General features: G+C 45.8%; 1 protein-coding gene across 17 annotated transcripts in view; it reads right to left on the bottom strand.

Annotated features, from left to right (window-relative positions):
* Window positions 1-232: 232 nt before the first annotated feature.
* SVIL (supervillin) overlaps window positions 233-23,684 on the bottom strand; it is a 182,065-nt gene continuing 158,613 nt past the window's right edge. For 11 of the 17 annotated variants that reach the window (XM_064368542.1, XM_064368539.1, XM_064368536.1 and 8 more), the window contains 9 exons: window positions 22,755-23,031; window positions 16,049-16,200; window positions 13,177-13,282; window positions 12,326-12,533; window positions 10,605-10,738; window positions 8,577-8,732; window positions 6,448-6,591; window positions 5,249-5,373; window positions 1,028-1,377 (listed from right to left, as the gene is read on the bottom strand). In XM_064368542.1, coding sequence (XP_064224612.1) covers window positions 1,114-1,377; window positions 5,249-5,373; window positions 6,448-6,591; window positions 8,577-8,732; window positions 10,605-10,738; window positions 12,326-12,533; window positions 13,177-13,282; window positions 16,049-16,200; window positions 22,755-23,031 — 1,566 coding nt within the window. In that variant the 3' untranslated portion in view covers window positions 1,028-1,113. Of the gene's footprint in view, window positions 1,378-5,248; window positions 5,374-6,447; window positions 6,592-8,576; window positions 8,733-10,604; window positions 10,739-12,325; window positions 12,534-13,176; window positions 13,283-16,048; window positions 16,201-22,754; window positions 23,032-23,684 lie in introns of all 17 variants that reach the window. The other 6 variants (XM_064368537.1, XM_064368550.1, XM_064368549.1 and 3 more) reach the window with 1 other exon arrangement.

Below are 23,684 nucleotides of genomic sequence, written 5' to 3'. Positions count from 1 at the left end.
AATCCTATGACCTTGTATAAAATCTTGCCCTAAACTAAATTCAAATGTATAGATGATTTATATTTAATGACAAAATACTGGTGCTATGTTAATATTTACAAAAAAAAAGTTCCAGTAAGGAACATGCTTGGAATTCACTGTGAACCAATCAGTTAATTGTTGTGTTTATTCTGATGCTTTTATTTGGGAGTCCCGTATCACAAAATGACATGTGTAATGTTTACAACAGGTATTAGAAATTGAGATGTTTTTATTTTGAATATTTGAGAGTAAAATTGTAGATAATGTTCCAAACCATCATCAAAAATGCAGAGCAAACTTTTCTGTATATAAACTGTACATAAAAACAAGGCACTATACATTTTTGGGGAGATATTAAGGTAGAAAGGTTGATTCGCATAGATTCTCCAGAGTCCAGGCCATTAAGTAGAAATTCTTTGTTCATTTTAGCACCGGAAGCAGTACTCAGAACAAGTCATACCTAACGCTGCAGGAAACGTTTCCAAACGTGTGTGAAGATACGTATTGGTGGCAGAGCTCATTCCACAGAAGCAACTCCAACTACCTTTTCATATTATTTTGACACCAAAACAAATCTCGAAAGTGAATGAATACATATTGCTTTGCTAAATACATATTTGACTTATATGGTGTTTATATAAATATATATATATATTTTAGAATCCACAAACTATCAAAATAACACTTTATAAAGAGAACTGCTTCAAAAAAAAAAAGGCATTGTCTAGCTGGAACAAGAAGGCAGTGCTATCTATAGCAGCTGCGGCTTAAGTGCACATAACGATACTTTTATTAATTCTGATAACCTGCTGACCAGTGGAAAGAAGTTTCCAAACAGTTTCCTTGAACGTTTACAAAATACACAACTCCAGGACAAGCAGTATCTTTAACAATGTCAGGTTCCAAAAACTGATTGAAAACTACTTTGTGAAAAACACCAGTCCAAAACTCTATATCCATTTCCCTGGGGCGGAGGTATTGGACGTGACGTCGAGGCTCCTCTGTGTCTCCCCACTCAAAACAGGCCTTTTGCTTTTTTCAGGTTCACCTGCTTCCAGGCGGGCAGGGCGTGGTATTCATCTCGTGTCATGTCTAGTGCAAACTGGAACATTGGGAGAAATACCGGCGGCTCAGTGAAAGGACTCTCAGCTGCATGTGTTGTTTTAGTCCCATCCCCATCCCAGCGGAAGAACCGCTTACCTCGAAGTCTTCGTCAGTGAGATAGATCTCAAGCTTCAGAGGATCGACCCCCTCCGGGAGCGGCCTGGCCAGGAGGTCGGCCAGCGGGTAAATGGTTTTACAGAGCTTGGCTAAGACGTCTTCCACAAGGGTGATCTGATTGGAAACTTCTGTGTCCTAGAGTAGAGGAGGGGGTAGAGAGGAGAAATGTGTCCCACATTTGAACACGTTTTATCAAGTGCTTGCAAACACACAGTCCTGTGCCATCTCTACACAGCCTGAGGACTCATTGCTCCACGTTACTGAGGAAACAGCTCTGAGAGATAAGGGATTGCCTAAAGCCCTGCAGCTCTCTGGACTCTTAATTTAAAAAAATTTTAAATTAAAAACAAGTTTTTTTTGAGACAAGGTCTCACTCTGCTACTCAGGCTGGAGTGCAGTGGTGTGATCATAGCTCACTGCAGCCTCCACCTCCTGGCCTCAAGTGATCCTCTTGCCTCAGCCTCCTGAGCAGCTAGGACTACTGGTGTGCATTATTTTTCCTTTTTCTTTTTTTTTTTTTTTTGGTAGAGTCTGGGTCTTGCTATGTTGCTTAAGCTGGACTCAAACTTCTGGCCTCAAGTGATCCTCCTGCCTCAGCCTGGCAAAGTGCAGGGATTAAAGGTGTGAACCACCACACTTGGCCCAAAATTTTGTTATTTTTTAGAGACAGTGTCTCACTGTCACCCAGGCTGTAGTGAAGTGGCTCGATCATAGCTCATTGCAGCCTTAAACTCCTGGACTCAAGCAGTCCTCCCACCTCAAGCCTCCTCAGTAGCTGGGACTATTGGCACGTGCCACCATGCCCACCTAATATATTAAAAATTTTTTTTGTAGAGATAGAGTCTTGTTTCTCTGACTTTTAGATGTTTTCTCACCTTGTCACAGAGTTTCAAACAAACCCTTTCTCAGAACTGCCTCTGGAAAAACATTTTGAGACTTTCCCATGAGTGAACTGCGGACTAAGATAGTAGATTTGAAGTCTAAACACCAGAAGCCTCCAAATAATGGAATTTGTTTAAAAATATTTAAAAATAACCTGAAAAGAAATCATACCCTCCTTCCCTTCCCCAACCCCATTTCTTAATCCACAATAGAAAAAGAAGGTCATAAGGTAGAATATTCTGGAGCAGAATCATGTTTTTAAAAAACCACTGTGTGAATTTAATCTGAGCAAGCTATTCTAGATAAATTCTCTTCCTCCATTAAACTTCTGACTCCAGATTGGCTGCTCTCCTTTTGGGTGGGTGGATGATGGGAATTGATGACTAAGAGCTGTTGCTCAAATCAGAAATATATGGAGCAGACTGGTAGTCAAGAGGCAGGTTTTGGGCTGGGTGCAGTGGCTTGTGCCTGTAATCTCAGCACTTTAGGAGGTTGAGGTGGGAAGACTGCTTGAACCCAGGACTTGGACACCAGCTTGGGCAATATGGTGAGACCATGTCTCACCATACAAAATAGGCTAGGCATGGTGGTATGTTTCTGTAGTCCTACCTACTTGGGGGGCTGAGGTGGAAGGGTCACTTGAGCCCAGGGGTTCAAGGTTTGTGTGAGCCATGATTGTGTCACCACACTCCAGCCTGGGTGAAAAAGCAAGATCCTTTCTCTAAGAAAAGAAGAGGCGGGTTTTGGAGTGGTCTTGCCTGCAACTAAGTACTGACTCCTCCACTTGCTAAAAGTCACTTTGGCCAAGTGCCTTCATGTTTTTGTGACTCTGCTCCCACACCAGTAAAATGGGGGTAATAGTAAAATAGATCTGGATGGACTGTTGATAAACGAGAAAATCAGTGTAAAGTGCTTGGAGCTGTGCCTAGTACAGAGTGAGCACTTGGTGAATGTTAATTATTTGTATAACTTGCTGGTGTGGGAAGCCTGACTCTTCTCTGGCTGGAATCCCACAGGCCTGCACAACAGTAAACAGCCCCACTGCCAACCCCCAGGATCTATAGTGAATACAGAGAGAGGGTGGTGAGTTATATCCTTCTGAAATTGGCTCAACTGTCCCACAGAACTTATGTTTATGGTTTCTTTTAAATAAACATCATCAAAATTAACTCTCCCAGTCCTGAAACTCGAGAAAGTTATATTTGTCTTATCTGAGTTGCTTTCTCAGGAAACCAACCATTAGGCCACTCTGATAGTATCAGAAAGCCAGCAGTGGCTCACACCTGTAATCCCAGCACTTTGGGAGGCTGAGTTGGGCAAATGGCTTGAGCCCAGGTGTTTAAGACCAGCCTGAGCAAATGGCGAAACCTCATTAAAAATACAAAAAGATTAGCGGGGCATTGTGGTGTGTGCCTGTAGTTCCAGCTACCTGGAAGGCTGATGTAGGAGGATTGTCTGAGCCTGGAAGCCAGAGGCTGCAGGGAGCCATGATTGTGCCACTATACACCCCAGCCTGGGCAACACAGCAAGATCCTGTCTCAAAAAACAAAAACAAAAACAAAACGTAAAGGTTACCAGACCCCTCACCCATCCTGATGCCTAACCAACTCCCTGCTTTCTGTTAACTCCTCTTCCTCACCCTAATTCCTGTTTCCCACACATAGTTACATTTCTTCCCTTCTATAAAAAACCCTAGTTTTAGTAGGCCAGAGACACAGATTTGAGACTTATGTCCCGTTCCCCTTGGCTATTAGCACCCAAATAAACTTTCTTCCCTGGTTTTGCTTGTCTCAGTGATTGGCTTTCTTCTGTGTAGTGAACAATGAGACCTCGACTGAACCCCTGGCCTTTTGTAACACCTGAACTTAGGCTGCATGCAGCAGCCGCAGAGCTTGCAATCCCCAGAGCCTTGTGGTTTCATGATACCATAGTTATGGCAAACAGAACCATCTTGCTCTGGCTGTGGCAGAGACCAGGCCGCAATCAGCCCCTTCCCTGTGGAGATCAAGTCCATTTGGCTCCAAGGAGACAGGTTAGAGTGAGCAGCAACGTCTGCACTATCCAACAGACCTTCTCCATTGCTACGCAGAAGTGGACTCTGTTTAAAATTACTCAGATTTCCTATAAAATACACTTGGGTCATTTCCCCAAGCAAAGCAGCTCTCCTACATGGTAAAAAAAAAAAAAAAAAAAAAATCAAAATGGTAAAAACCTATCTATCTTTCACCAAATCAAAACGAATCCTTGGAATTGCTATTGCTAGTAATGTTAATAGCTCATAAATAAGGAATTGAACATAGCTATAGTAAAATTCTTTTCTGTGTGGAAAAGAAAACATTCTAGATAATACTATTTTGGTAGATAGAAGTTATGATAAATGCCTCATGTGGAAATACCAGGTGGTCTCATTTTTTTAAGACAGAGTTTCACTCTTGTTGTCCAGGCTGGAGTGCAATGGTGCAATCTTAGCTCACTGCAACCTCGCCTCCTGGGTTCAAGCAATTCTCCTGCCTCAACCTCCCGAGTAGCTGACATTACAGGCATGTGCCACCACACCTGGCTAATTTTCTATTAGTAGAGATGAGGTTTCTCCACGTTGGTCAGGCTGGTCTTGAACTCCTGATCTCAGGTGATCTGCCCGCTTTGGCCTCCCAAAGTGCTGGGATTACAGGCATAAGCCACCGCACCCGGCCCAAAAGACAATATTAATGAGATGCTGAGCGATACCTTATCATAAGTGAGTCGCAGTACATCCTTTCATTCAGTTATCTGAACACACTAATTCATCACATTTCATGTGGACACTGAGAGACCAGCAATGCCAAGTAACAGGTACTTAGCAACAGAACGAAGAGTTCCAGCTTTTATGTACATATATAGTCCTCAGCATGATTAAACTCACCGTTGCTTTTAAGTTTTTAAAATGGGGTATACTGTGTAGAAAATTACTAAAATAGTTCAATTGATTTCCCATTAGACTTCTCTTCTTCCTAAGCAAATTCTATGTAGTCTTGTTAAGATGTTGCAAAAGGAAAAATATTTTCCCACTTTGAAAGTGCAACTGGATGCTCTCCCCAAAGTAAAGTCAACCCACAGTCCAAAAGGCGCAGGACAGAATGCTTACCATCTCTGTGATTTCAGCAATGTCCTCTCTGTGCTCCCAGCAGGGAAACATATTGGTGAATGTCAGAGGCTCCAGACCAGCATGGATAAGGTAAGACTTGGGGGGCGGCTTCTTGAGATTTTTTCCTGTAGTTACACAAAATGCAATGTCGGTAGATCCTACTGTCTTTCTCTGATTTCCCTTGAAATATTTTCTTCTTTGTTCAGAACTCATGACTTCATGCTTAAAACGCAAGTTATGAGTAGCTCATAACAACACATGGACGATGCTTATATAAGATGTTAATTTCATACCTGTGACTACAATAGTGACCTATAATCAACCTGAGCCTATACTTCTTGAACCTAATGAAACACTGTATTCCTGGAAGGGAGAGAGAGGCTCTGTCTGCAGCTTCTGGGTGGAGCATTTTCTTCCTCCTGAACTCACCTGTAGAGGCATCCCTCTCACTTCCTACAACGGGATTAACTCCAATATGACTGACAGCAAATGACAGCATCTTACACATCCACACTCACTATAACACTGGGTGGAAGGTCTCATATGTTATTTATTGCTAAAGAGATTTTCAGGAAGAGAATCAATTGCACATACTCAGTGATATTAAACTAATTGTGTCAATGAAACCATAAAAATTCAGTAAGATATTAATTACTGGCATTTTCATTTTACATAAAAGACCAGAAAGTTCATGTGTATAGTAAAGAACCATGAACTTACTATGGGTATTTCTCTTTGGGTATAATACTAAAAAAAAAAATAAATAAATAATAAAAAGGTTGGCAATGGCCATCCGCCATTTGGGGGAGACTTCCATTCTCCACAGCATGGTAGTGCTTGCAGATAATGTACATGGCAGAGGCCAACTTGTCTCTCAGCGTGATCAATCCCAAGTACAACAGGGTTTCAATCTGCCCTGGGCTTTCTACAATACAGCCTTTATCCTTGAGGGTAACATGTTAGATGGCCTCCTGAGAGAAAAACTAGTTCTTCCTCATGCTGGCAGCTGAGACTGCACTAATCTAAAAGTTAATAAATCTCAAAAAGTTAAAGGGGAAAAAATGGGTTTCATTGCCACTTGCCAGGCTTTATAGATGCTGGCTGACATGCGCAGAAAGGGAAGGGGGTCTGCTGGCTGGGCGTGCCTGAGGGGCTCCCCAATCTGCTCCCTGCTGCAGGCGCGTTAGAGGGAGCCTCACCTTTGCAGTACTGGAGCACGGTCTCCATCGCGCTCTTCCGGTCAGAGGCCCAGCGGATGCGGGCAGAACCAGGGATCTTGTTCTCGATGGGCCACCAGCCTTGCCAGAGGTACACCTCATGGTGATTGTCAACAAGGAAAAGCGCTGTGAGGGAGGGACAGAACCCGACCATCAGGAGCTCCTTCGCGGACACTTGGCGCTCACTCCTCCCAAACCTAGTGGATGCTGGCCCTCCCCACTGCTGTGTCACGGGGAAAATCCCCTTGGCTCTCACCCCAGGGACAAAGGGGCAAACACAGGGTCCCACCCAGCCCTTTGAAAGTTCAACTGGGAGAAGCCTCTAGGCAGAGAGAGTTGGCGTCAAGGAGTTGGCCTCTTTCATTCCTCGTCCTCCAGGTCCTCCCCTCTTTGCTCCAGCTCAAGCCCTTGTAACCCTTCTGGATGCTGGCAGGGCTGTGCTGAGAGTGGAAGGGATGATGCATGTGCCAATCAAGGGGGTGTCAGCACCACGCATCTCCAAAGAGCACAGTCAACACTGGCGCGCACAGCTCACTGCAGAGAGGTCAGTGGCGTTCCTGCCCTGTGTGTGACTGCTTAGCAGTGAGGTGAGCTCATGGTTGTCTTACAGAGAAATGGGCCTAAAATCAAAACTGCTGCTGTGAGTGGTGGCTCATGCCTGTAATCCCAGTGCTTTGGGAGGCTGAGGTGGAAGGATTCCTTGAACCCAGGAGTTGAAGACCAGCTTGGGCAACATGGTGAGACCCTATCTTTACAAAAAGAAAAAAAAAAAAATTAGCCTGGTATGGTGATGCATGCATGTAGTCGCAGTTACTCAGGAGGCTAAGGAAGGAGGATCACTTGAGCCCAGGAGTTCGAGGATGCAGTGAGGCATGATTGAACCACTGCACTCCAGCCTGGATGGCAGAGTGAGACCCTATCTCTAAAAAAAAAAAAAAAAAAAAAGAAATAAAAATTAAAATTGTTCTACTGTCTTTTCCTCCTCACTTTTTCTCCTTCTTAAATTGTCAGCCTGACTCTTACTCCACGTGCCAAAATGCCTCTCATTCTTGCTAGCTCAGCTCACTGTGTGTCCTTTCCTGGCATGCGTTTCAGGATTCAGGAACCACACTTTAAAAGCCCAGTGGAGGTTGGTGACCTGCCCTGAGCTCCAGGACGAAGGGTGTGGGCACAGCCTCTCTTTCTGGTCACTGACTAAGATTTTCCAAGCATGGCATGTGCACAGGTCAAACTTTCAGTGGTGCCCTGGGCTCCCAGTGCGAGGTGAGGCCCCTGGCTGCACCTCCGGGCTCTTGTAATGTGAGAAGCAACAAACACGTTCAGAGGCAGCTGACCTTGGCTTCACTGGAGGGTGGGCTGCAGGGGCTGTCAAGCCCAGTCTCTTGTGACTTTCTCAACCAGAATGAGGGCACAAGGCTTTCTGTCTTGAGGTGGTGGCCTGGTGGGAACAGCCCTGACCTTGGGATCAGAAGACCTGGGCTGGAGTCTTGGCTCTGCTGTGGAGCCTTGGTATGGTGGACCCTGTTCCTTGGCTAACTTAGCTGATACCCCAACATCCTTCTCCCCTGCCATTTGCTTTCCCAGGCTCCCTTGCAGCTGGGGTTGGCCATGTGACAAGCTCTGGCCAATGGGACATATGCAGAAGTCTGCTGGGGGCTTCTGGGAAAACGTGCTTTATCTGATTAAAGAGAGAGATGTGGCTATAAGTGCTCTTTCTTCCTCACCCCTTCTTTCTCTGTCTTGAATGCAAACATGATGGCTGGAGCAATGGCAGTTGACCAGTGACCATGCAGCAACAAGACTGAGAGGAAGGCTGGGAGAAGAGCGGAGATGCCAGCTCTGCCACTGTGGCGCTCAACCTATTCTTAGCAGACATCTTTGGGTGGGTTAAGTAACTGAGCCTCGTTCCTTATGCTATAATGTGAGGCTGATTTCACCCTCCTTCCTTCTGGTGTAGAGATGAGGATGAAATAGCATAGGCACATGTTGTTCTGAGTGTTCTAGGAGTGTACGTGGCAAAGAGAAGCTGCTTAATACCGATGTAAAATCAAAAGGCTTCCTGGAAGGTGTGCCTTCTGCTGCTCAGCACAGCTGCCTACTGCAAGGCTTACCTGGCTGGGGCGCGCTGTACAGATCTTCCTGCAAGAAGGGCATGGAACTGACCACAGAGGGGGCTCGGGCGGGGTACACGAACTCAGTGGCTATGAAATCCCCAGAGGAGCTGCTGAGGATGAACAGGCGAGGTGCGAAGTTAAAACTTCCAGGATCTTTGAAAGAAAAGAGAACAAAGCTGAAGATACCATATGCAGCCAAGTAAATTCCAGATGAAGAATGAAAACATGAAATAATTAAATGCACTGTGGAAACACAGGTAAGATTTATCTGAGCTTCAAGGTGGAAAAGACCTTTTCAATTGCAATAGTAAAAGAACTAATCAAAAGGGAAATAATACATTAATTATATAAAAATTAAAAAAAATGCAAAATTGTAAAGAAAAACCAAGTCACAAATGGGAAATATTTGTAAGACAGCAACTAGTTAATATCCTTAATACATGAAGGGACATATATAAGAAAAACATAAATCTCTCAATAAAATGTGCAAAAGACACAAATAGAACACTCACCAAAGTAGATATTAAAATGGCTAAAAATATACATATGTAACATAAATATGCATATGTTATATAACATAAATATACATATATTTTACTTGTATATATTATACATTTATATACATATATGTACTTCTAAGTAAAACAAAACAATGCTTAGCTATCTGTCTCCTTTCGTCAATTTGGCAGAGGAAAAAGGTAATATGCTGAATTTATGATTGTGCTGAGAAATGTACGCTTTTGTATATTGCAAGTGAGAATGAAACTTAGCCCGTGCTGACACATGCTGTAAGACTTTCGTAACTAGCATGGCAGTTCCACATCTAGGAATTCCTCTGAATTAGGAATGAAAGTATATGATTATTTTAAAAAGTATTCAAACTGCATTATTTTATAAGGGAGAAAAATCAGAAACAAGAAACAGCTCAACTCCTCAGCTGCCAGAGACTGTCAGGTAGAGTGATGTATATTCACAGAGTAATCATAGAATATCTTGCAGCCATTAGAAATCCACATTTTAATAACTTGGGAGATTATTCATACTAAAGAAAAAAAGGTTACAAACAGTAGGTCCACATTTTATTTTTAAAAAGTTATTATATACAGCATAGTCCTGAGAGATGCGATCATAAGTGACTTCATTTCTTTTTTTTTAAACTTCCATAATTTCAAAGGTTTCCTAGGCAGTATGTTTAAAAAGCTATATAAAAGTTTATAAACATTGAGGGGCAGAGTATTATGGAGTAGTTAGGATACTCCATTGCTGTCCAGCCTTGGGCAAGCTAACTAAATTCTGTACGCCTTAGCTTCCTCATCTGTAAAAATGGCAGAGTGCTGGGTTGTACTAATGGAGTTGCTATGTGTAAGGTGCTGACTAGTGTCTGGCTTATTGGAACTGCTTAACAGAAGTTCACTTTCCTTCTTATGTTCATCTGTATTTTGAGAACAGCTGGGAAAGCACACATATAACACCTAACCTCACTCCAGTCAACGGGAGTGTCTATTCTATACAGATGCGGCCTGTATCCCCAAACAGGTTAATGACCAAAGGGCTCTGGAAAGGGGATAAGAGGCTGGCTTCCTTCCCCGGATCCCACTCCAGCACCCAGAGGACTGCGACTTCTCAGGTGGCAGCTATGAGGAAAGAAAGAAAGAATGCCCTGGAAGGTGGCATGGTCCCCGGGAAGCTTTGGGAGCTGAATTGCCATGGGAATTTGAAGTCTTGGCGTCCAAGTTAAACTCACCCCTGGGGAGAAAAAAACTGTTCTATCAGCTGGACATAGTACTCATCACACTAGATTTATGACAGGCTGAAGAATTAAGATAAAACATGAATAGGGCACAGTGGCTCATGCCTGCAGTCTCAGCACTTTGGGAGGCTGAGGTAGGCTGATCACTTGAGCCCAGGAGGTTGAAGCTGCAGTGAGCTGTGTTTGTACCACTATACTCCAGACTGCGCAACAGAGCAAGACTCTTATTTCCAAAAACAAAAGAACTGGATCACAGGCTGTGGATGGCGCATTACCTTGAAGCATGCAATCGTAGGCTTTCCTGTCCCTTCTTCCTAAGGCATCCCAGAATCCCAGGGGCTCGGAGCCTTCGTCACACTCGTGTATGGTCACTTTGCTGCTACTATGCAGTCCTGCTTCCAGGGGGCATCTGCAAGGGAGAAACTCCAAGAGTTCTTTCTAAGTCTGGAGAGTGTTGATGACACAGAATTATTATTACAATAATAGCTTTACTGAGATATAATTCACATGTCATAAAGTTCACTCTTTTTATGTGTACAGATTTTAGTATACACAGAGTTGTGCAACTATCATCACCAATTTCAGAACATTTTCATCCCCTGGAAAGAGAAGCCCTGTGCCTGTTAGCAGTCACTCCCCTTCCCCTCCTTAGTCCTCAGAACACACTAGTCTGCTTCTGTATTGATGGATTTGCCTAGTTTGCACATTTCATACAGATGGAATTATGTAATATATGGTCCTTTGTGACTGCATTTTTTTACTTAGTATAATGTATTTAAGGTTCGTTCATGTTGTAGCATGTCTCAGTACTGAATTCTTTTTTATGGCAGAATAATATTCTGCTGTGATGCCACATTTTTTTCATCCACTAATGCATTGGTAGACATTTGGGTTATTTCTGCCTTTTGGCCACTATGACTAATATTGCTGTGAACTTTCATGTACAAGTGTTTTCATTTATCTTGGGTAGATAACCTCGGAGTAGAGTTGCTAGTCATATGGTAACTGTATGGTTAAATCTTTAGAGGAATTGCTACACTGTTTTGCAAGGTGGCTGTACTATTTTACAACCTCTGCAGTAATGTGTGAGGGTTCCAACTTCATATCCTCGCCAATACTTGTTATTGTCTGCTTTTTTAAAAAATTTAATATTTGTGGGTATATACTAATAGTAGGTACATATATATTTATGGGGTACAGACACAAAATTATTCAAAACTAAATCTGGAGATCAGTTCACCGTCTCTTCTACTTTCTAAGGAAAAGCAATTCTTATGAATGAAAAAATATTCTGCAGCTGTGAGTGTGGTGGAGGAGAAGTTGACCCCTAGGGAGGGATGTATGATCACATCTAATATGTCATGAACATTATAGACATTTTTAGGCTGGGCGCAGTGGCTCACGCTTGTAATCCTAGCACTTTGGGAGACTGAGGTGGGTGGATCACGAGGTCAGGAGTTCAAGACCAGCTTGGCTAAGATGGTGAAACCCCGTCTCTGCTAAAAATTACAAAAAAAAATAGCTGGGTGTGATGGCAGGCTCCTGTAATCCCAGCTATTCGGGAGGCTGAGGCAGAAGAATTGCTTGAGCCCGGGAGGCGGAGGTTGCAGTGAGCTGAGATCGCACCACTGCACTCCAGCCTGGGCAACAAGAGTGGGATTCCATCTCAAAAAAAAAACAGAAATCGTATGGATAAGACATCTAGAAAACTTAAAAATGAGTTAGAAAACTCCCCACAAGCTCCTATGTCTTTAAATAATTAAGCCAGCTAAATCCTCAGACCGCAATGGGATGGCCCCCAAGTTGGAGGTCTGGGCTGAGATGTGCATCCTCTCTGCTTGGAGTGTCAGAGGCCCCTGACCATGTTCCCAGCCATCCCTTGCTGCAGTCACTTTCAGCACCCCAGGATCTGCTGGGAGTCTTGGGACCCCTGAGCCTGCCCCGTCCCTCTGGAAAGCCCAGTGTGTTGGGGGCTCGCCGCAGACACAGCACTCACTGTTCCTTGATCTTGTTTGCAGCGGTCCTTCCAACCTCCTTCGTGTGGGCCTGGGCTTTGCATCCGTGCCACAGGTAGATGAGGGCCTTGTTGATGTTGAGCACCACCATGGAAGTCCTGGATCTCAGGCTGCTACAGTGACAGGCCACTTCCAGCAAATTCCCTTCCATGGGCACCTCTCCACGCACGCAGTACAGCCGCCACTCACCTGCAGGGGGCACCAGCGGAATGTAGGAATTACGATGTGAGCGAGTGGCAACAAACTAGGCCCTTTCTGGTGCCTGCTGTGCCGTCCACAGCAGCCACCTCTGTCCAGGGCCAGGGAGTTAGGGGACTGGAAGGCTGAGGCCCTGCACAAGGAGCCCTGCCAAGCACTGAGGCATCAGGACTTCCTGCCAGCCCAGAAAGTGGGTTCTTATGTAGTTAGACGCAGGTAATCCGAAGTTCACAATATAGACAAAACATTTTTCCAAGGTTTACACAATAAGTTCTATAACAGGCATATTTTAAAAGGCTCTAGAGCTAAAAAAAATTTTTTTTGGATACTGGCCAACACAAATTTCATACTTTATAATAGAAGAGCCACTGATTTTTCTTCCTCCTAAAGCAAGCAGACAGAGGAAAGGAGGTCACTTTCCAGCCTCCTTCGTGCAAAGGTGAATCCCCGAGTAAATTCTCCAGGGAGAGGTGGGTCACGAGCGCCCAGAGCCGTTATCAGGAAAACATTAGGAGGCTTTCAGAGGTAGAACCACAGCTAGATGAAGACAGACTCACTTTCAGCCCCAGCTAATAATAATTCCTTCCAAGAGAGGGAAAGACAAAGTCGAATTCCAGCAGTAAAAATGACTTACTTTGCACATTTTCTTCTTCCTCTTCCCGCCTCCCAGAGTGCACCACCATTCCCCCTTGGAAACACTGCAGGAAACAGGGGGGCTCCTTTCCCTGGAGAACCTGGACCTTCAGATTTAAACAGAGGTAAATAGGTAAGGGGCGTGGGGCTTTCAAAGTCCTAAAAACAATACACGCCTCTCACAGAAAATCTGGAAAATATCAAGATGTGCAAACAAAAGCCGGTTCCAACACTAGGGCCTAAAGAGAAGAGAAGCTTTGCGAACTGGGGTGTGCAACCTCCTCTCAGGGTGTTAGGGAGTGTCTTCTTTTCCTAAACAAAGTAGGAGCCTTATTTTATAAGGATGTATAGCCTTGTTTTCTTTACTTAATGTTGTTCTATCATGGAATATTCTTTTAAAAGACCCCTGATATTTTAATGGTATTCTGTGGTTACTGATGTAACAAGACTGATAAAAACACGTTCTTAACAAGATAGTTCTCAGTAACGAGAATGACTCATCACTGATTTAGTAATCATTCTGGGGAAAATGTACGGTTTGTGGCCACCCCAGCAGTCCACTCAGTCTCTCCCTTGGCTGTTAGGGAAGGCTCTTCCTTCAGATGTTATCTGTACCATGAATAAAGTTAGGGTTGAGTCAGCTCCCTCTAGGACACTTTTCCCTTAAAGAGGCAGTGTTTCCTGGAGCTGGTAGTCAGGGAGCACTGAGAGGAAGCATTTCCCACTGTGAGTTAATATATCAATCTCAGTGCCCATTTGGCATAACCAATCACCATTTCGTGGCAGTATTTCATATCTAAAATGATTTTCCAGGGCTGGACCATGGCTCGTGCCTGTAGTGGTGCATGCCTTATATCCCAGCTACTCAGGAGGCTGAGGAAGGAAGATTGATTGAGCCTGGGAGGTCAAGGTTGCAGTGAGTGGTGATGGTGCCACAGCACTCCAGCCTGGGTGACAGAGTGAGACCCTATCTCAAAAAAATACAAACACAAATAAAATGATTTTCCATCCACTGGATTGGTAACAGGTAAAATGCTCAAATGCAATAGATTAAGACTCAAAACTCAGGATGATTTTGAAGGCATGATAAAAGCATATTCATTTAGAGCCTTTACAAAAAAAAAAGGGTAGTTGAAATGACTCACTATTAGGAATAAATTAAAATGCAACTGTTGCCAATATCATTTCTAAAATATAGTCCATACTAGGAAATTTTTTTTTTTTTTGAGACAGAGTCTTGCTCTGTCGCCAGGCTGGAGTGCAGTGGCGCGATCTCAGCTCACTGCAATCTCTGCCTCCTGAGTAGCTGGGTTCGAGCAATTCTCGAGCTGCCTCCCGAGTAGCTGGGACTACAGGTGTGCGCCACCATGCCCAGCTAATTTTTGTATTTTTTAGTAGAGACGAGGTTTCACCACGTTGACTAGGATGGTCTCGATCTCTTGACCTCATGATCCACCCGCCTCAGCCTCCCAAAGTGCTGGGATTACAGGCGTGAGCCACCGTGCCTGGCCAGTAGGAAATATTTTTTAGGGAATATGATTGGTTCTTAGGACTGCAAAGCTGGGTGACTGTTGATCCATTTCTGGCAAAAATGTCTGTCTCTGCTGTCTTCCCTCCTGCTATTGTTAATCATTCATCCAGGAGAATAAAGAGATTTACACATGGCATTGTCCTGTTTTCCAAGAATCCTAGAGTTAACCTTTAATTGCTGGGACTCAGCAGAGTAACTCTTAATTGCTGGTACTAGTACTGAGCAGATGAGACTCAGGCAGAGATCATCCGAATGTTAAAGAGACGTGTTTACAGGCCTCGGATCTGGGCAGCAGTCCCTGCCAGTCAAGATGCAGGCCCTGGGGTTATAAGGCCATGGGGTTGTAAGGCCAGGGCCACAGGGTCTCTGTCATGCTCCTGGGGATCATGTGCTTTAGGTGGCAGGAAGTGCTATGAAAATAAAGGGATAAAGCACAGGGACAGAGAATGATAAGAGAATGAGGAGGCTCTGGATAGAACTTGGGGCAGGGGTGCGGGTGACATTTCAACAGAAAGCTGCCTCATCAGAGACTAAGAGCTACAGACTAGGCAGGGGAAGTTTCCAGACAGTGGGAATGGGACACAGAGCAGGAAGTGAGTGGAAGGAGCTAGTAGTGGAACAGGAAGAGGCTGGCGTGGCCTGGGTGGAGGGGAGGAGCAGGAGGAGCTTGGAGAGGTGCGTGGGGTCCACCATGAAGGTGCTGAAGCTCTGGGAAGCCACTTAGACTGCAGTGTGTGTGGCTGACAGCAAGCGAGTGACCCAATCTGACCTGTTCCAGAAAACCCACTCAGGCTGCCGAGAATGCAGGTGAGGTAATGGGCGTTCCCAATTCTTACATTCAGGTAGATTTGTGTATGTGGAACAACTGATCAAAGTTTTAAGGTTCTCGTGCCAAAATTTCAGGACGGCTGTTCAAGTTACACTTCTCACCCCGAACACAGCATCCTCATCCCACAGGATCCTTGCCAGCCCTGGATCCATTCTTTAAAAAGTCACTACCATTTTGAGAAGCGGGCAATGGCATCTCTGTTTTACATACAATGCCTTGATTGTTTAGGTGGAAACCTTTCAAGGTCACCCATTGGCCATTTGCATTTGTCATGTGGATTTCCTGTTTGCAGGTACAACATTTTCTCTGGGATCATCTTACAAAAAGTGGGAGGAGGAAAGAGGTGGAGGCACAGCCTGAAATCTGCAGAAGCCAGACCAGGGCTGAAGTGCTTTGGGTAACATGGTCTTCCATTATCAGAATCATGTTGGGAGGAAACAGGCCGAGCACCATCAGTTCCCAGGAGAGGATGCTCCTCTCGGTCCCTAGGGTGCAGAGCTCCCCAAGACTTACCTGGGCCCCCCTTTCCTCATCCAGCTCCACCGTCATCAGCGCCGACGTGCCCTTCTCACTCACTGTTGAGTGCCGGCCTTGCCAGAAGAAGTAGACGCACTTCTCTTTGCCAGCCGCCCTCACTGAGTGCTCTCCCTTCTGGCGACTTCCCACTGCAAACACAGAATGGCAGAGGGACAGGTCAGCAGCTGAGTTGCCCAAGGAGGAACAAATGTCCCTCTCACTTTCCCAGGGCCGGCGAGGACCAGCGGCAAAGAGACAGCCTCAGGCCTGGGGTTGGGGACAAACCACTGGCACTGGAGGGAAGGATGGCCACGCCCAGGAGAAAAGAGAAACTACCTTCCTTCCAGCTCCTGACCCAGAGTCTCCAACGTGAAGAAAAAGGATCTGAGGGGCCTCCTGGTGTCCCGAGAAAACACCTGTTATCAGGAGGGGGCGGCAGATCACTCCAAGTGTGCAGCACAGCAATTTCTTCAAACTATGTGGCGAGGCCAGGTGAGTGGCTCACTCCTGTAATCCCAACACTCTGGGAGGACTGCTTGAGGCCAGGAGTTCAAGACCCCATCTCTAAAATAATTTAAAGAAATTAGCCTGGCATGGTGTTGCACACCTGTAGCCCCAGCTACTTGGGAGACTGAGGCAGGAGGATCACTTGAGCCCAGGAGTTTGAGACCACAGTTAGCCATGATTGTGTCACTGCACTCCAGCCTGGGTGACAGAGTGAGACTCTCTTACAAATAAACAAATAAATAAATAAAGCATTTGGGTATTTGGTGACTGCCAGAGCAGGACTAAGGGCTCACAAACGAGTTTTCCACATTACGCTACTTTTTGGCAAAAGATTAGCTGGTAGAGAAAAGATATTAAAAACAATAGCTGGATCAGCTTTAAGCACTAGAGGGTTGTTAAAACTATTCTAGTAAAAAACACAACTTTGAGTGTTCCAGTTCCGTCAGAAATGGGGGAGATAGGTTGCTGACATGTCAGCTGAGCATAAATGAATCTGGGATTTCATGTCTGTCACCAGGGCTGCTGCCAGGATTAAGAGCTGATGGTCCTCATAGCTGGCACCACACAGGCGCTCAGTAAACATGGGCAGCACACTGGGCAGATGAGACTCTTGGTGTGGAAAGCAGTCACGGGGAGGTTACAGGGTCTCCCTCTGCATCTAGGCTGGAGGGGAGTGGTACATTCATGGCTCACTGCAGCCTCAGCCTCCTGAATAACTGGAACTACAGACATGTGTCACCATGCCTGGCTAATTTTTATCTTTAACGTTTTGTAGAGATAGGATCTCACTATGCTACCCAGGCTGGTCTCTAACTCCTGGCCTCAAGTGATTCTCCCACCTCAGCCTCCACAAGTACTGGAATTATAGGCCAAATAGACATTTTAGATGTCATTGCAGACATCCAAATCTCTACCTGTAAGAATATGTCTCACTCGGCCGGGCACGGTGGCTCACGCCTATAATCCCAGCACTTTGGGAGGCCGAGGCGGGTGGATCACGAGGTCAAGAAATCGAGACCATCCTGGTCAACAAGGTGAAACCCCGTCTCTATTAAAAAACACAAAAAAAATTAGCTGGGCATGGTGGCGCATGCCTGTAGTCCCAGCTACTCGGGAGGCTGAGGCAGGAGAATTGCTTGAACCCAGGAGGCAGAGGTTGCAGCGAGCCGAGATCGCGCCATTGCACTCCAGCCTGGGTAATGAGCGAAACTCCGTCTCAGAAAAAAAAAAAAAAAAAAAGACTATGTCTCACTCTAGATTCCCTTCATTCATTCACACATTCAACAAATATTCACTGAGCCAGGACTTCAGGATTCTGGGCTACAATGATGAACGAGACAAACAACTTCGGTGCTTTTGTTCTAATAAACAAAGAGACGAGCGAGAAGAGCAAGGCAATTTCAGATAGTGATAAGTGCAATGAGGACAAGAGCTAAGGACTTGATGCCAGGCAGGGTCGGGCTCATGGGACGGCTGCTGAGGAAAGGCCTTTCTGAGGAGGTGGGGAGTGCAGACGCGATTAACGCTGATCTGGAAGCAGAAGCTTCTAGGCTGAGTGAGGCCAGCAGACCAAGCTCTTGACCCAAAGGCCTGGGTATCCCAGGGAGTGGGGGTCAACACAGGAGAATGCAGTTGGTGGGAACACCCACGCAGGTTAAAAAGGAATGAGAATGACTGGAGTCTCTGGGTTTATATCACCGTAACTTTTCTCAGCTCCAGTCCCATTTCCAACATTACGATTGTATTGAGATTTGAAGGGGCGAGCAGATTTCTTAGCCTTTGGAGTAACAGAACTGGGAACTTTAAAGAACAAAGTAAAGGCACTTGTAGTGCCCCTTCCTAAAATGCAAAAAGGGAAATAGTGTTTTATAAAACTCATTTAAGTTATTCAAAGGTCGGGGTCATATTTATTTGACTTTTATCTCTTTGTTTGGTAAGGTATCTGTAACATAGGTTTCTTAAATGATTTGAATAATTTCTTGAAAGTATTTTGACTAAACACAGCCTTTCGTACCATCCACTGTGGTCTAAACTGGTTAAGTTTGGGTGTTTCTGAGAGGGAAAAATAAAATAAGAACCATCAATGACTAGATTATAAATCCCACAATTAATTTGGAAGCCACTTAATTGAAATTTCTGCTTCCCAAGCAACAAAACTTTGCCTTTGAATAGCAATCCCTTCTTCAAAAGTGAAAATTTGTTTCACGAAATCGATTACTGAGGAAAGATATGTTTCAAATAGATCATAACAGCTTATAAAGACCTTGAAATTTGTAAGCACCCAAATACATTGTGTAAATACATATTCACACTTAAGTAATCAACATCACATCCTAACATTGTAAATTGACTTGTATATACCCCAAATAGAATTGTATCTCCTTTTAAAATTACTCCTATTTTAGAGACAGGGTCTTGCTCTGTTGCCCAGGCTGTAGTACAGTGGTATGACCATAGCTCACTGCACCTTTGAACTCCTGGGCTCAGGTGATCCTCCTGCCTCAGGCTCCCAGAGTGCTGGGACTACAGGTAAATGCCACCATGCTGGGCTCATTTTTGATTTTTTGTATAGACAGGGTCTCACTATGTTGCCTAGGTTAGACTCAAACACGTGCCCTTAAGTGATTTTCCCATCGCAGCTTCCCAAAACTCTGGGATTACAGGTGTGAGTCTAGAATTTTATTTCTTTAAAGATATTTTGTAAAGCAGACATTTCACTAGTTTTCTTGCACATATCCAAATTCAGTCTTGTATGCAACTTAATTTTTCATATGTATATTCATTTTTAATTTCAGCAATGTAAAGATTAAATTTTTAGTGGTAAGGACTTAAGGACTATTCTCTTTACAACCTTGATTAGTTACCTAATTTAAAGTGTGGACATGTTATCCCATCAAAGCACTTTCAAGAGTGAGTTTGGTGCCGGGAGTGCTAGTTAGGAATAACAGAAAACAGAGGTGTAAAGACTGCTCATGGTTAAGTATTCTCGCACCACAGCCACCTCTAATTTATAGGAATTAAGCCTCTGTCACGCCCTAGGGAAGCCTGGCTCAGCATCCCTGGCACCTGGAGCATCTGTCTCCTGACCCTGCTGGGGTGCGAGCAACCCTGACTTGCAGGCACTGGGCCAGGACACGACCGTAGCAGGCTGGCTGGCATCGGCCAAGCGGAGGCTGTACCATCTGCACAACTACTGCTTTTTGCTGACCTTCTCCCACAAGTGCTCCCTGAGCGCTCAGTCTTGTTTGCAGGTGTGGCCCTTGTGGGCGCAAGTGATGGAGGAGCCAGCCTAGTGTCACCAAGGGGCCAGAGCTTCCGCATTGGCTACGGAGTGTCCACAAGTGCCGTCGGGCTGTGCTTCCCAGCTGCTGGAGGGACAGTCTGGAATCTAAATGCTCCCTGCTGTATCCTAATTCTCTAAAGCTGGACATTTTCAAAGTTGTAAGTCTGCTGGAAAGATACCATTGGAGCTGGCTGTGAGATGTCCATTGTGTTTATTGGGAAGAAATATAGAAAGGAATCGACTGGGTCAAATCATTTCCTAGGGGCCTCCAAGTCAGTAGTCCGTGAAGGTCTTTGAACTCAGCTTTATTTTTAATTAATTCACTTTAACAGTTTTACTCATTCATCTATTCACTATTACCTCTTTTTTTTGCCTCGTAACAGCTTAGGTAAGAAAATGTCTGGTTTTATAAACACGATTTCCCCAGGGGCACTACAAGTGCATTTAGTTTGTTCTTTAAAGTTCCCAGTTCTGTTACTCCACACGCTAAGAGATCCGCCTGCCCCGAAACACACTCAATTCCCTATTACCGTCATCACTGGTAACCAGCATCAGCTTAATTATCACTGCACGTGCCACCTCTGCACGAGAGCAAGAGCGTAAATCCACGACACTGACTCTGGAAATTGCCATTATTTTGGGGAGATCCACGTTATCTCACTTTTCAAGTTAAAAACAGTAATTATGCTGTTCCTGCTGACAGTGTCAGTGATGAGTCTTTCCCGCACCTGCAGTGTGAACACAGGCCACGCACCTGCTCAACATCATATATGCCTGATTATAAAGTCCTGTGAGCTGAGTATTATAATACCTCCTTTCCAGGTGAGAAAACCAAGGCTCAGACGGGGTAACTTTACTCAACCCGGGCCTGAGATTCTGAATCCCAGGCTATAGGGTCTCAGCGCCTGTCATCTTCCCTCAGGGGACATGCCTCCTTATGAAAAAGGAAAGGAGCAGTTCCAATTGCTTGCTCATAAGAAATTAAGTAGATGAGAAATGCTGCTCCCCTTGGGAGGCTGAAGTGGGAGCATGGTTTGAGCCCAGCCTGGGCAACAGTGAGACCCTATCTCTACAAAAAATTTTTAAAAGCCTGATACGGTGGCACATGCCTGTAGTCCCAGCTACTTGGGAGGCTGAGGCACGAGGATCACTTGAGCCTGAGAGGTTAGGGCTGCAGTGAGCCGCGATTCTGCCATTGCACTCTAGCCTGGGAGACAGAGTAAGACCTGTCTCTCTCTCTCTCTCTCTCTCTCTCTCTCTCTCTCTCTCTCTCTCTCTCTCTCTCTCTCTCTCTCTCACACACACACACACACACACACACACACAAAAGAACAAAAGGAAAGAAATGTCCTTCTCACTGGGGTTCCTTGTCCGCCACTCCACTACTCCCTGGAAGGAGAGACAGGAGCTGCCTGGGCGCTGGAAGATCCGATTCCTGCTGTTTAAGGAGCCCCTGAAGTTTGGTGTGCTCAGCAGCCAGCCTCAAGTCGCCTTGCTGCTGGTTCAACCCTGACCTGCTCCCTGCCCTGATCTGGTGACTCGGCTCTTCGGTCCCTCCTTGTAGCCAAACTCAGGGCTCCCCACATCCTGTGCTGGAGCCCCCCTCTGACTCCCTGCCCACAAAGCGGGTTAACAGCACGGTTGGGTTTGGAAAGAGGGCGCCTGGATGTGAGTGTCCAGCTCAGCTCTCTGCTAGCTGTGTGGCTTCAGGCAGATTCCTTGATCTTACTGTCCTGGTCCTCATCTGAGAAATTAGCATCACAACAGAACAAGTCTCAGGGAGCCCAGGAAGCCCTCAGCTAGAGGCAAGTAAAGACCCAGCATCGTGCCCCAGGGGGTGGGGGGAAACCTCTGGGCCACAACCGGGCTCTGCACAGCACACAACCCCACCGGCCTGGTGCCTAGCAAGGTCGCCTGCTGGCTGTTCCTGCACTTGCTCTACGTCATTGATACCACATGCGTCTTGGAGACAGGACTTGAAATATTTACTTGGTCCCTACAAAAAGTGTCTCCCATAGAGTAGGTGCTCAGGAAATGCCAGCTGATGCATAGATGCATCTTGTGTAAATCAGGAAAGAAATCACGTGGTTCTGCACCTGCAGGTGTCTGATCAACCTGGGCCTCCCGTGGCCCCGGGGCAGGCGCACCTGCACAGCAAGGGGGCTGTAAAGAGGCCAAAAACTCTTCTGAGTTGATGTCACAGAGCTATGACCTGCATGTTGTCCTAAGTGGGAGGGGTGAGGAGCGCTGCAGGAAGGCTCCTCCTTGGCAAGGACATGGATGGTTTCTCCAGAGTTCACCTGACTCCCCCGCCTCCAGCTTCAAGCATCCAGGTGAGTGTTTTGCAATTGGGCATGTCACCAACAGGAACCCAGGAGAGTTTAGACTCTGCATGTACTAAACCAGACCTAAAAAGGCCACCCGTGCGCTCAGCCTTGGGAGAAACAGCCTCTTACTTTTCAAATCAACCTTGTGTGCGTGTATTTACTATAATGTTACAGCACCATTTGGTACCAGCTTTAAATCACAAAGATGTTCTCTACTTAATGACTTTAATTGAAGCAGCACACAGGCACATGAGAAATATCATTTAGAGGCCAATCATCGCTTTCCCAGAACAGCTCTGGGGACAGGGACAGGGAGGGAGAGAAGGAGCCAGGAAGCCTTGATGTGCAAGTCAGTTTCTACAGGTGAACACCAGCGGTCCCGGCAAGGCTAGGCTGTCAGGGACTCGGCCTTACTTCTTTTCCCCTCTGTGGTTTACTAAGTGGCTCTCAAAGACGCATGACTGGAGTGCCCCACTGCACGCGCGCACACAGCAGAGGGCACAGCAGGGCGTGCTGGGGAAGCTGGCTCCCGCAGGGTTGCAGGCCAGCCTCTTTCAGCCGGAAGAAACCACGAGCGCTCACTAACCTGCCGTGCTCACCATGAACTTCCACTTGACCACATAGGCGTCCCCCTCGTGGAACTGCCCGATGCTCTGTTTGGGGAGCCTGCTATAGTCGAATTCCAGGATGTGCCAGACATCCACGGAGACACTGGTGATCTCAAACTGCCTCCTGTCGTGCCCTTCCACCAGGCCATAGCCACGGCCGACGTTCACCCCGTCCAGGATGGTGCCCGCTGTCGTCTGGGGCATGGACACCATCCGCGTCACATCGTACGGCTTGACGTCGGCCCTGGGGTCTTCCTACAGGGGAACATGAAGGTTGCCTGTTTCCACAGCCATTCCTTGTCACACTCAATGCTGCTTCAGCTGTTCATGGGACAGCATAAAAATACAGCTTCCACGCTCTGTCCTAGGATGCTTAACTGCAGTGAGGGAAAGGCTGCAGTTCCAGGAAGACTCTGGGAGGTCTGAACACCCATCGCCACAAGAGCACATGGACGCCCGAGAAAAGGTGCAAACCTGACTCTTCACCTCCCGGAGTCAGGTTAGAACTGGAGGCCAGTCTGCTGTTCTACTCGTGAGTCCGGGGAAGGCTTCCTAGCTTTAAGGCTGTGTGTGTTTCTTTATTTTAATTAAAAAAGTATTTTAGTGGACACATTTTTGTGCGTACAATTTGATGTGCTGTAACAGGCATCTGTTTTATGGGGAGGGGGTGAGGGAAGGAGGCAGCAGAGGGAGGATTGGGAGATGCTGGCCAACAGCACAAAGTGACAATCAGCGAGGAACGAGCTGCTTTTCTACGGCACGATAGGCCACTGTCCCCAACACTATTGCATATTTCAGAACAGCTAGAAGAGAGGATCTGAATGTTCTCACCACAAAGAATTGATAAATCTGAGGTGACGGTCATGCGAACTACCTGATTTGATCATTTTACATCAAGGCCACTTTTG

The sequence above is a fragment of the Aotus nancymaae genome, unplaced genomic scaffold (assembly GCF_030222135.1).
Source record: "Aotus nancymaae isolate 86718 unplaced genomic scaffold, 86718_ANA_hifiasm-v0.15.2.pri h1tg000077l, whole genome shotgun sequence".
NCBI classification, from domain to species: domain Eukaryota; kingdom Metazoa; phylum Chordata; class Mammalia; order Primates; family Aotidae; genus Aotus; species Aotus nancymaae.
This window is presented reverse-complemented; position numbering and strand designations above follow the sequence as displayed.